The 13,445-nt window shown below is 39.9% G+C and overlaps 1 protein-coding gene across 3 annotated transcripts in view; it reads left to right on the top strand.

Annotated features, from left to right (window-relative positions):
• NUFIP1 (nuclear FMR1 interacting protein 1) overlaps nucleotides 1–13,445 on the top strand; it is a 33,355-nt gene that overhangs the window by 8,317 nt on the left and 11,593 nt on the right. For all 3 annotated transcript variants that reach the window (XM_056555419.1, XM_056555420.1, XM_056555421.1), the window contains 2 exons: nucleotides 1,888–1,950; nucleotides 3,323–3,399. In XM_056555419.1, coding sequence (XP_056411394.1) covers nucleotides 1,888–1,950; nucleotides 3,323–3,399 — 140 coding nt within the window. The remainder of the gene's footprint in view (nucleotides 1–1,887; nucleotides 1,951–3,322; nucleotides 3,400–13,445) is intronic.

Here is a 13,445-nt window from a genome sequence, read left to right on the forward strand (position 1 = left end):
CGAATTGGAGTCTCGTCTAGGTCTATTAATGCATTTCCGTTGTCTAGTTCTCTTTTTCGATTTCCTCTTGTTGTGTTTACGGTTGATGGTATATTTGAATTTGTTTCTGGTGTCTTGTTTCTTACCTCTTCCTGGCTTGTCTGATGAATTTGGGCTAATACAGGGATTTTGTTCCTTCTTTGTTCCTGGGGAGGTGTCTTATTTTGTGATTATTGTCCCTTGTTTGAGGTAGTAATGGTGGTTTCACTGTTGGTCCTGTTCGTTTAGGTCTCTTCCTTTTTGTTTAAAACGTTTGTATGTTTGTCCTCTTGTTCCATATTTTTGGTTTTGTTTGTCCTGATATGAATTCGGTGGGTATTTTTGATGGTATGTTCCATGTCCTAAAAAATCTTATGGATTTGTGGTGTCTGTAGGAGTGCAGCATTTCTATTGTTGGTGGGTATTGTATATTGTGTAGCCGGTTTGAAATGTTCTTTATTATATATTTTTATTTCCGGGATAGTATATTCTTTATAGTTCGATGGGTGTGTGTATTGGATGCCTTGCTTTTTATGTATTTTTCCTGATTTTTATTTTTTTATTTTATTCAAGTTTATTACGTGAATGTATTATTGTGGATTGATATTCATAGTTTTCCTCAATTTTAGCTTTTGCTCTTTTTATATTTTCATACATTTCATATTCTTTTATACACATATATACTATATATATTTTCTCCTTTCAGCTATTATAATTGATTATACTAGTTAATCCAATTGACCCACACTACAGAACACTCACTCATACATTCAGTTACTAATATTTATTTACATTAATATTCAAATTAACTTAACTGATTCACACCTATTAGGCCCTACCAACATTAACCCACTGTATATCCCACTCTCATTCCTGACAACACATACAGAGTAGTCCTTGAGAACCTGCCTTTTGCCTTTTTTTCTTTCAAATGTAGTAAAACCAAATAAAATCTATTTGGCCAGGTTATCGCTGTAATCATACTGACCCAAAGAATGATTTACACATATCTATCAGTTATATTTATCAGTTTTGCCCCACAGTATTTATAGTAATATTAGAGGGTGTTATTGTAAAATACAATGGGTTCAGCAAATTAAAAGCCTTCATAAGACACTGTAGGTGGGGGGAAAATAAGTTATGGCTCTTGCAAAAACAAATCTTGTTAAGTTAATCTCCAGACAAGACTTGTAAAATCACCTTGTCGCTACTTTGAAGGGGTTAATCTAACCAAACCACAGGAGGGTTTGTAAAGTACAGGTACCTTTTTACTAACAAATGGTTTGTGCCGGTGTTCTTTGTAACACAGGTGGGTGTGTGACAGTTTTCTGTTTTATCAAGTGTTTATTTTTTTTATTTTTAATCCAAATAAAAACTGGCAAAAAGACCAATACACACAGTAATGGTTCCCTGTGTGCAAATAGCAATATGTCTAACAGATCTAAAAGAACAAAAAAAATCCTTGAGAATTCTTCTTTTATAGCGTCCAATATAGTTTACTGAAAAGCCCCAACGTTTTAACCTGCCCAATAGCTGGTTAGTTTTGTGTAGGTTAAAATGTTGTTGCTTTTCTTTATGCTAGTTGGCCTTAATAATAGAAGAACTTTCATCAGGGGCTCTATTGACAGCTTTATTTTGTTTTGAGGATCCCAATTGGGATAGAGGATCATTCTATTGTTGCATGCTTGCATCCTTTCATCCTTCAATGACTAGTCCTATCTAATTTTTCCCTTATTGCAATTACAGTCTAATAGAACTAAACATTGTAAAATCCTATCAAAATGTATGGTTAAAAAAATAAATAAAGCCATGTGGCATACTAATAAGCCAGTGTCATGCGAACATTATTCTAATTTTCTAAACTTACAGTGCCAAGAAGAAGACTGCAATTTTAGAGCCCACGAGAAGCTGGTACAATTTCACTGGAGAAATGTAAGTTGTGCATGAAGTAGTCTTATTTGTTTGGGTACAGTGAGGTGAGGGAGAGTTTAAAACACACACTTTGTAGTAGTTTTTATAGCCAAAGACAGAAGTGGATTTGAAGTAATGAAAAATAAAAGCAACGACTTATACTTCTCATGCCTACTGGATCCACTTCTGGTTTTGGCTTAAAAAAAAAACTTTACATTTTTGTAAAGTATTGTCTGGCACTATAATTCTAGACCCAGCAAGTACATGTATGTGTATATGTGCTGTGTTAAATAAGTACAACACTTTTGCATAAATCAGCAGTACAAGCGCAGAAACATTTTTCCTTCTCTACTTATCAGGCTCCTTTCCTAGTGAACCTCCCACCTAAACACCATTTTAAACTGCTCAAATCTAACTGATCATAGAAATCATTGGAGAGGGGATAGGAGAAGGGGGAAGTGGAATTAGCTAGAGACAGGCAGACAGACACAGGAACACAGCTGCAGCTTGTAGTGAGTGTTATCTCACATCATAACTTATCCTGCTCAGTACTACTCTGCAATGTCCTCTGTCGCTACTGCTTTAGATATGTTGGGAAGGGCTGTGCATAATTTTTCAAATTCTTGCTAAAGAGACATTCCCACTTATGGCAAATCCTGTGGACATGTCATAAACAGCCTCAGTGTTTGTCATAAGTGTCTGACAGGTTTTAGGTTTGGGTCCCAAACCTATGTTGAGCCCCTGGGTTCCCAACCACTTTTCTACCCGATGAGGTGGCCGATGCATCTAGGGGGAATAATTGGAGGAGTGGCAGCCCTGCTCCATTAGAACTCCTCTTAGTGCGAAGGAAACATGCAGGAAATTATGCATCTATTCATTTGCAATGTGGATACAGCAGTTTATTATAATAGGTGTTGTCAGTGTGACTATGGTGGTGGGGGGTGTGAATATGTAATGGCAGGGAAGTGTAGTCAGGCCTGTACTGAGTGCATACAGTAAAAAAAAATAGCTGCTAAAGAGGACCCCTTCTTGCGTTAAAAAAAAGACTCCCTACATATTCAATCCTACTTCAAAGTCTGCGCCTCTCTGATAGATTGCTGAATTCATCAGAGGAACTATAGGCCCCTATATCTCAGGAAAGTTAAAACGGGTGATCGACATACTAGGAAAACATATGTAATCAAGTCTCACCTAAGCTTTGTAATGACGCCAAGACATGTCCTCTTTAACCTTATTTATGCAGCTCCCTTATTGTAAACCACTAGCCAGAGGTGCAAACCCTCTTCTAATATGTTAGAAAGGCAATCTGCATAGTTCTCAAATTGCATCTCTAAGTTATCAGCGAGCTGGCTGTACTCTCATATCCAACTTAACTTGTACTTAATGATTCTAGATGCACGGACCTGGAGCCAAGAGAATAAAACTGGATACACCTGACGAAATCAATAAATGGAGAGAAGAGAGACGAAAGTATGTGTCTGTAGGACTGTTTAATTAGTATTGTCATCACAGAAATAACATCCACATTTAATTGCTCCTAAAACTGTAGCAACAGCATAGATGTTACTTCTACAGGAATACACAAATAGGTGCATGTGGAGGTTCTTGCCACCCCTTCTATTTATTTATTTGTTTTCAAATTCAAAAGAAATTTTATTAGCAAAGGAGTAACAAGTTTACATAAAAAGAACCAACCACCCCTTCTATTTTTTAAGCAAACACAGTAATAGTTTTAAACTAATCTCTTGTGCTCTGGCTAGAGATGAGCGAAGTTACAATGATTCAGTTCGTCACGAACTTCTCGGCTCGGCAGTTGCTGGCTTTAGTCTGCATAAATTAGTTTAGCTTTCAGGTGCTCCGGTGAGCTGGAGACTCTTTCCTAGGACTGAATCCACCTTTTCCAGCCCACCGGAGCACCTGAAAGCTGAACTAATTTATGCAGGCTAAAGTCAGCAACTGCCGAGTCGAGAAGTTTGTGACTAATCGAATCACTGTAACTTCGCTCATCTCTAGTTCTGGCCCTCAGAAGTAGTCTTCATTGGTTGTGCATATGATTACTACATTTATTTGTTGTACTATGTCCTCAAATACTGTCACGAATAACGTTATCTGCTCCCAAAAGGGAATGTTCATTACGCCACTTGGATGTAATAGAGACGGCAGTCCTACTTTTGCCCCCCCCCCCCTTCCCCCCTTTCCTGCCTATAAGTGACAGGGTAGAGCTGTTAACATGTGGCAACTTTTATGCTCTGGTGAACTTGTCATGACCTGCCATTCTTCTAATTGGTCCCATGTAGTGCTCAGTTTATGGTACTGTGGGGTACATCAAACACCTAGTTCTCTTGGCAAAATGTGCTGCTTGTCAGATTTGTGAAAAGTGGATTGACAGGGGTTTTCTCGCAAAACCTATTCATGCCCTATCCCAGCAGATCAGATACCCCTGTGGATAGGGGAAAATAGCCACGAAGAAGAATGAACGATGATCCGGCACCAGATGAAAATTATGCAGCTTTATTTTCTCCGTATCAAAAATAGACAAATTTCAAACGGAGCTCATGAAACTATTGGAGGAGGGTCTAGCCCTTAATGTCATCACCCAAAGGGAAAAAGATTATCTTTATATACAAGATCCAAATGTATGCCCTTCCCAAAACTCAAAAGGGGATAAATCCCCCACCAATGAGACCTATTGTGTCTAGTGGTGGCTCATTGTTGGAGCATTTATCAATGTGGGTGGACCAGCTATTACAACCCCTGGTGCAGCGTGTCCCCGGTTATTTGAAGGACTCAGGAGATATTCTGAAAATGTTTGAAAATAGAAGATGGGGTCCGGAGCATGCATGGCTATCATGCAATGTAGTTTCCCTCTACACTAACATCCCTTGGACAGTAGCCATGTATGCTTTGGACAACCATCTTAGGAATTATGGTGATTAGACTCAGGAATTATGTGAATTTGGAAAAATGTCATTTTGGTTTTTGATGTCTCGGAACTACTTTGTATTCGATCGGGAGTTCTTTTTGCAGAGAAGTGGAGTCTCGATGGGGGCCAGACACTCCCCATCATTAGCAAACCTAACGATGTCTTACTGGGAATCCCAGGTCATTTTTTTCAAATGCCAATCCATACTGTACAAACATACAGTGGTACGGGAGATTCATTGATGATCTCCTTTTAATTTGGGAGGGAGATGAATCTCTCATACCACTGTTTGTTCAGTACATCAATCAAAATCCATACAATTTAAAATTTACTAATCACATGAATAAAAGCAACATAACATTTTTGGATTTGGAACTAAGTAGTGTAGTTGGAGAAATATCACAGTGGCCACACATCGTAAACCAATTTCAGGTAATACAGTTTTGAGGGCCAATAGTAACCATCCAACACATACGATAAAAGCCATACCGGTAGGTGAATTAACCTGTCTTAAAAGAAATTGTTCTAATAATGAAATATATAATACACAGTCAGACAACCTGATAAATAGATTGAAGGAACGAGGGTACACAAATAAAACATTAAATAGAGCCCAAAAAGTAGTATCCAACAAAAATAGAACAGATCTTATTCAGGGAAGAACGAATAAAAGGGAATTTGAGAACAAACTAACCTTATCGTTAACAAATTCCCCTCATTTCAATAAAATTAAAAGTGTAGTGTTACGGCATTTACACATATTAAAACAAGATGAGATAGTGTCCAAAATATTGGAAAAGGGGTGTCTTATAGTTTAAAAAAAAAAAAGCCCCCACACTAAAAAATCACTTGTCGCCAAGCCTTGTGGAGGAGTCCCGATCGAATACAAATGGGTGGCTCTCACAGAAGGGCTTTTTCAAGTGTGGACATAAAATATGCCTCACTTGTAACTATGTGAAGGTAGTAAAGGAGTTTGAAAATGCGGAGGGCAGCAAAAATATGCAACTAAAAACTACATGAATTGTAATAGTAAAAATGCGGTTTATATGATTGAGTGCACACATTGTAAATTAAAATACATAGGATATACTACACGGAAATAAAAAATGCGAGCTCTAGAACATCTAATTGATGTGGGAGCATTAAATAGGAACAAATCTGCTGCCTCTCCATTTCCAAACTGTAAACGGTGGAAATATATCCGGATATAAAATATATGGCATCGAATTGGTAAAACTGGACATAAGGCAAGGATGCATTAGAAGAAAGTTGGAACATAGGGAAGCCTTCTGGCAATTCACTCTTGGCACACGTGCCCCGTTTGGCATGAATGTGAGACGGGAATTGTTATTCCATTATTGATGCAAACATTGTAACATTAATATCAGAAAATAGAATGTGAAATATAATAACTGCTCATAATGGTTGAAAAAATATTTCTTACCATGTACATGGTGTTGAATATAGTGTTATCATTATTTTATAACACCTCCTTTTTTAAAGTGTGTGTTTAACAAACGAAGTCTCTGTCCAGTTGTGAGGTCTCACGGGCAAGTGTAGGTAACCTGAATGGATTGGAGTGAGTTAATAACTCCTCACCTGAGTTGGTACGAATAAAAGCTCTTGCCTGTCAGATCCATGACGTCACTGAGGAAGAGCGCGCATGCGCTTGAAACGTGTATGACTATGGAGGGAGTCGGTTTTACTGTGTGATGTTGGTCTATTTTTGATAGAGAAAATAAAGCTGCATAATTTTCATCTGGTGTCGGATCATCGTTCGTTCTTCTGCGTTGGATATCAGCACTTTGCCGAGTGCGGACCCGTGCACAGAAATTGGTAGCGATGAGCTGAACTGAACATTTACCTTGTTTGTCACAATAGCCACTAAACCTTAGGCTTTCTGTTCTGTGATTATCGTCATAATACCACTGCGATGATTTGCAAACATTATACATTGTAGCAAACTATTGGGACAGTCGAAAGAGTTGCTCTGATGTAGCTAGCTTAGCACAGTACTTGGTTATTGGTGAATGAAACCAGCCCAGTTGTTCATAATAGTCATAAAGGACAAGTGATTATAACCTCTTGGTCGGCTCAGAGGTATTGTAGGTGGTGGTATACACATTTCTCCTTCAAGACGTAAAGAATCAGATTGGTTTTCAAAACCTTATGCCTGGCTGTCAGCAGTCTGACAGTAGCAGGATTGAATGCACGCTGTGTGCAGAGCCTGAGCAGATGTAAGCAGCAGGGGCTGTATACAAGGGCCAGGATACAGCTGTGCGTGTCAGGTTGTACTGCTCAGCTGTCAGCTCCCTGAACTAGATGACTGCAATAATGTCAATATTTTCAGAATAAGAAAGTTGATATTGTGTGAACATACTTGTATGTACCTCTTTTGTGTTTAGAGTTTCAGAAATAAATCTTTACTCTGTGGGATGCGTTGCTTGTTTCCACTGCTAGAGATGAGCCAAGTTAGTGATTCGGTTCATCACGGTTCGGCATTTTCTGACTTTAGCCTGCATAAATTACCGTATTTTTTGCCGTATAAGACGCACTTTTTCTTCGCCAAAACTGGGGGGAAAAAGTCGGTGTGTCTTATACGGCGAATACACCCCTATCGCGGCGGTCCCTGCGGCCATCAACGGCCGGGACCCGCGGCTAATACAGGACATCACCGATCGTGGTGATGCCCTGTATTAACCCTTCAGACGCGGCGATCAAAGCTGACCGCCGCGTCTGAAGGGAAAGTGACACTAACCCGGCTGTTCAGTCGGGCTGTTCGGGCTTACAGGACACCGGGAGGGACCTTACCTGCCTCCTCGGTGTCTTCTCCGTTCAGGGATCCCCTGTATGTCCGGCGCTCTCCTTCCTCGTCTGCGTGCGTAACGACGTGATGGCGGCGACGGAGAGCGAGGATACCCGTCCGGCAGCAGAGACGTTCCGGAGCGACGGGGACACGGCGACAGCGATGGAGCGACATCCAGGGCAGCGGTGACGGGTCCGGAGCGGCGGGGACACGTGAGTATTACCTCCTAAGCAGTGGTCTTCAATCTGCGGACCTCCAGATGTTGCAAAACTACAACTCCCAGCATGCCCGGACAGCCAACGGCTGTCCGGGCATGCTGGGAGTTGTAGTTTTGCAACACCTGGAGGTCTGCAGGTTGAAGACCACTATTGGGTTCAAAATCTTTATTTTTTTTAGATTTTGCACCTATAAATTGGGTGCGTCTTATACGCCGGTGCGTCCTATAGGGTGAAAAATACGGTAGTTCTCTCCTAGGACTGTATCCACCTTTTCCAGCCCACTGGAGCACCTGAAAGATGAACGAATTTATGCAGGCTAAAGTCAGCAAACGCCGAGCCGAGAAGTTTGAATTACTGTAACTTCGCTCATCTCTATCCACTACCATTGGTAGATAGGCAGAGGTCTTTCTACTGGAAGTGCTAGTCATTTATTTCCATCAGGAGAGCCGCAGCATTATATGCTTAAGAGCAGTAAAGCATTATTTGTTGCCATTTAAACTCCAGTGGGTGGCATGTTGGCTCAGGGGTTAACCGAGTCCTGAGTTCAAATACAAACTCCTTACAGATATTGCTCTTGGTTGCATGTTCTCCCTGTGTTTGTTTTTTGGTTTGCTTTTGATGCTCCAATTACCTTCCACACTTCAGAAGCATACTTGGGGTCCATGCACACTTTAGATTTTGTGGGTCAGACTTTAGTTTTGGTATTCTGCTTGGAAATCCAGTTGCAGCAAAGTCCCATTTCTCTCATTGGGATTCTCCAGCGCACATTGCACACTATGGAATTTTATTATTCTTTTAATAGAGCCTCGGATCCCCTGGTTCTTCTTAAGATGGGTATAGGCAGCACACAAAATTTTGTGCAAAATAAACTTGTCTTTTATTCCATGATGCAGCACACAACGTTTCGGCGATCTCTCACCGCCGACTCGAAAATCTCTCAACTTGAAAATGGCGGTGAGAGATCGCCAAAACATTTTCTGCTGCATCATGGAATAAAAGACACTAGTTTATTTTGCACTAATTTGGTGTGCTGCCTATACCTATTGTATCTATCTATATTGTGCAGCCCTGGTTGGTAATATATATGTATGTGTGGCATATTTAGCCCCAAACCAGGAAAAGTAGGACTGCGTAAATAAAATAAAGAGAATTAAGACAAATAAAAATGATTTTAATGGTCAAACCATGAAGCTTTTATTGATAGATGCAAATTGACATGACAGAATGACAGCTTCCAAAATGTAAATAACAGTAGTCCAGAAACCAGACTTGAGGTACATAAGCAAGTCATATGCATAATGTGAGCATCCAGAGCAAAAGTAGATAATAAAAGTACAACTATCAGGTAATGCAAAAAAAACGAGGCCTAGCGTAAGTGATCTAGAAGTGGCTGACACCTGCAGGAGTATATACAGAAGGGGTCAATAAAGAGACAGACAATGAGTCGTATCGGGGCAGTGGTTAGAGGACAACCAGGGGTCCCATAGAGCAGTAAAAGGATCCACTACATCTTCCCTAATAGCAGTTTTTCATATAACAATATAAGATTGATCCTAGAGACTACATTCCCCACTCTCAGTACAGATTGTTTCCATTGAGTTGCGATATGTATTCAAACAGCCAGCAGGATATATTGAGCAAGGCAAAATAACTTATGTCTCATCCTGTTCGGCCTGCAGCCCAGTAGGCAGAAGGCAGGCATCCGGGGAACTCTCACAGATAGTACAGACTCTATGAGGTCCAAAATTTGCGACCAAAATGTAGACTATTGGACAGGACCACCACATATGAAAAATCGTTCCCCTCATGCCACAAGCACGAAAACATAGTGGGGACACAGAAGGATAAATAGCATGTAATCTTGTCGGAACCAAATACGGTAGGTCTGATGGAGGACTTGCCGTTTCCAAATAAAAATGATTTTATTTGGTAATTTAAGTTGAATTTTTTTTTTCTTTCAATAATCTCCGTATAACATCAGGGAGGTGTTTTGTTAGCAGAATCATCCCTCCAAATGATAGGAATTAGCATTACACAATTGTCAGCATCGCTGGCTGTTTACTGCCATTACTTCACTCGCTGTTGTTGTAAAAGTGATTTCAAGTGATTTTTATTATGTGATCCAAAAATGGTGGTTGTCATAGTAATCTTTAGTGAAAGCTAAAAAATCTGCCCTTGTAATGACCTGCTCTCTGGGATAAGTGCCCTCTCCAGGCAATAAACAAGTACCCTCTTTTTATTTATTTTTTAGTGTAATTCAAGTCTTCTCTTCTGTCTACAGAGGTCATGTTAATTCAATGACTCCTCTCTTGTTTGGCAGATTGTTTAGAACTGAATACAGCCAACTTTATATTGTCTTTTTATTTAATTTTTTTATATATTTTTTTTTTTACAGCTAAAAACTATTTAAGATTTCATGCTGCCCACGAGACAATTAGAAACTGAAAGCTGCAGAAAAAAAAATCGTACATTAACTTTTTCAGTACTTTCTATGATTAAGACGTGTGAGAGCTGAAGAAAGGGGGTACTATGAACGCCAGGCCTCTCTGGACCTTTTACTTTACCTTTTTTGATATAGCTTGGAATAGCTGTGCTTCCAATTGATAGGACCTCAGCTACTAGACACTTTTTAATATGTTGCCAATAAAATCTTCTAAAGTTGTTTTATCAAACATGCAGGATACATATTTTTTTTTTTTTTTACATTTCTAGTGAACATGGCAGAAATGCATAACCTTATCCACAGTTTTCTGTGGCCTTCGCATTTGAGGACATACATTTTTAAGATTTTATCTGCAACCTTTGGCGCTGGATTCAATAGTCCAGTCAGAATACAGCTAGAGCTGTCAATCAATGATGGGCAGGGTCGGGGAGGCTTTTATTACTGCCCTGCCTCTCCACATGTCTGTGTTCCTATAGCAGGACAATTTATGGCCCATCTTAGTGTGAATTCTCCACATCTATGGTCTTAACCCCTGCATATTTGTGAGATGTAACCTGTGTCTTCTGCTTGTGAACTTAGATTTGCTTTGGACTTGATAAAGGGAGGAATCCCGAAAGCTTGTCTCTACAAAATTATGTTAGTCCAATAAAAAAGGTATAACAAGATACTGCAACATATATATATATATATATATATATATATATATATATATATATATATATATATATATAGCAAAATAATCTGTAGTTGCAGTATCATGTATATGTGTGTATATATATATAATATATATAATATATAAATAATGTATATGTGTGTGTATAATATATCTCTATATCTATATCAAAGCTGGTTTGTGAGTCGCTCACCCAGTGCACGCCCAACTCGCCTCCTGTGCCGTGGACCTGCCGGTACCGCCTCCGGCTACTCACTTGTGCAAGAAGAAACCAGGTCCGGCACTAGGTTGCAAGTAAAAACTTCTTATTCTTTTATTTCAAGATTCTGCGGTACAGGGTAGAAAGACTGACGCGTTTCGCTAAAAAGCTTAATCGTAGTGTACAATTAAGCTTTTTAGCGAAACGCGTCAGACTTTCTACCCTGTACCGCAGAATCTTGAAATAAAAGAATAAGAAGTTTTTACTTGCAACCTAGTGCCGGACCTTGTTTCTTCTTGCATATATATATATATAATATAATATTTATCGTACGGGATTCATAATATTATATTTTAATAGTTCATACAATTACGCACGCATCGATACCAATACATGTTTTTTATATAAGAAAAGGGGGTAATTTGAACTTTTGAAGGGATTAATGTGTGTCTTTAAACCTTTTTTTTATTAAAACTTAAAAAATTTTTTTTTTTTTTTTTACACTTTTAGTCCCTTAGGGGACTTGTAGGAGGAATTATTAGATTCCTCATACAGATCAAGAGTTCTATTGAACTCCATTGATCTGTGTGCTCTGCGATCCATTGATAGAGCCTAGTCCGCCATTCTATCAATGACAGAATCACAGACACCAGGGAACAGAGGTAAGCCCTCCGGCTACCTCTATAGTGGATCTAGCTGCGGAGGCGATCTAGCCCACCAGGGAGCGTTCACATGTCTCTTTAGACACCGCTGTCAGCTTTGACAGCGGCGATCTAAAGGGTTAATAGCCAGCATGCGGCTGCTGGCCGCATGTTGGCTATTAGCTGCGGCCCCGAGCTACTGAAAACAGCCGGGTGCTGCAGAGTATGGAGCGGGCACGAGTCCGAAGCCTGCTCCATACACGCCTTTTTGAGTGCCTCCATGCTTGTCGTGGGCTTTCAGGTCCGGTCCTGCTTTCCCAAAGCAGGGCTAAGGGCCTGAAAAATTCACCCGCCCGGGCATCGGGCACATAGATCAGTGACTGCGTGTCCCGGGCATTGGGTTATAGCACTTCCACTTCCCATAGACAGGATATTAAAAAAACTGTTTTATCTGTCACGTAAAGTGCATGACCGAGGGCAGGGATATTTATGCTCTTCCCTTTCCAGTGCCTAATAAGGGCTGTCAGCAGGATAGTTAGCATGAAATGACAGATACCCTTTTACTAATCTTTAAAAGGAAACTCGCTCTCCTTTTATCATGTATTCTGATCTGCCTGATTTCATATTACATAGAGCAGAAGGAGTTGAGTAGATTGATTATATCTGAGTTTATCATTTCGTGGGTAAAGAATGAGTAGAGCTTGTAATTTATAATTTTACATTTCTACCTTTTCCATGTTTGAGTCCAGTGGGTGGTCTTACCCACTAATTGACAGCTATTTCTTATACAAGGATGGCAGTCAGTGTTTAGGACTGCCCAAAATGAGCAGGAATGTAAACAAATAAATTACAAGATCTAAAAATACATAGGTGTGTGCAACTTATAACTAACCGGAATAGGATACCAACACTCAAAGGTGTCTGAAATAGGTGAACTAATATGTAAAAAGGAAGGGAAGTCCTCTAAGGTTAATAAGGGTCCTGAAGGATACCTTACCACAGATACATTAAATTAACAATGGGTACTGCAAATCAAGAATTTAAGGTCATACACATAAATTAAAATACATTTTAAGAAATATATAGGAAAAGACAAACAAAACCTTGCCACAGGGCCCTTGTGGTAGGCTGGAGAAGTAAAGTACTGCAGATATGGACAGTAAAATGTACCACCAATTATTAATCAATATAATTATAAGAGCATACAAATAATGCACATAGATGAGTCCCTTTATACATTAATCCCTCTCCTAGAGAAATCTTTATGTGAACAATAGATCAAACTTCATCTCCTAAGGAGAAAGATGGATACAATGGTGCTATACAATTAAAGGAGTACTCCGGCCCGAAGACCTCTTATCCCCTATCCTTTGGATAGGGGATAAAATGCCTGATCACGGGGGGGGGGGGGGGGGTCCTGTCACCTCTGGAGCAAACATCGCTCCGGGTCTGCTGAATCCCGATCACGGGGCCGCAGTATCATGACATCATGGCTCTATCCATGTGTCACGCCACGCTCTGCCCCCTCAATGCAAGCCTAAGGGAGGGCGGGACCCCCGAGATCAGGCATCTTATCCCCTATGCATAAGATGTCTTATGGCTGGAATACCCCT

The sequence above is a fragment of the Hyla sarda genome, chromosome 2 (assembly GCF_029499605.1).
Source record: "Hyla sarda isolate aHylSar1 chromosome 2, aHylSar1.hap1, whole genome shotgun sequence".
NCBI lineage: Eukaryota > Metazoa > Chordata > Amphibia > Anura > Hylidae > Hyla > Hyla sarda.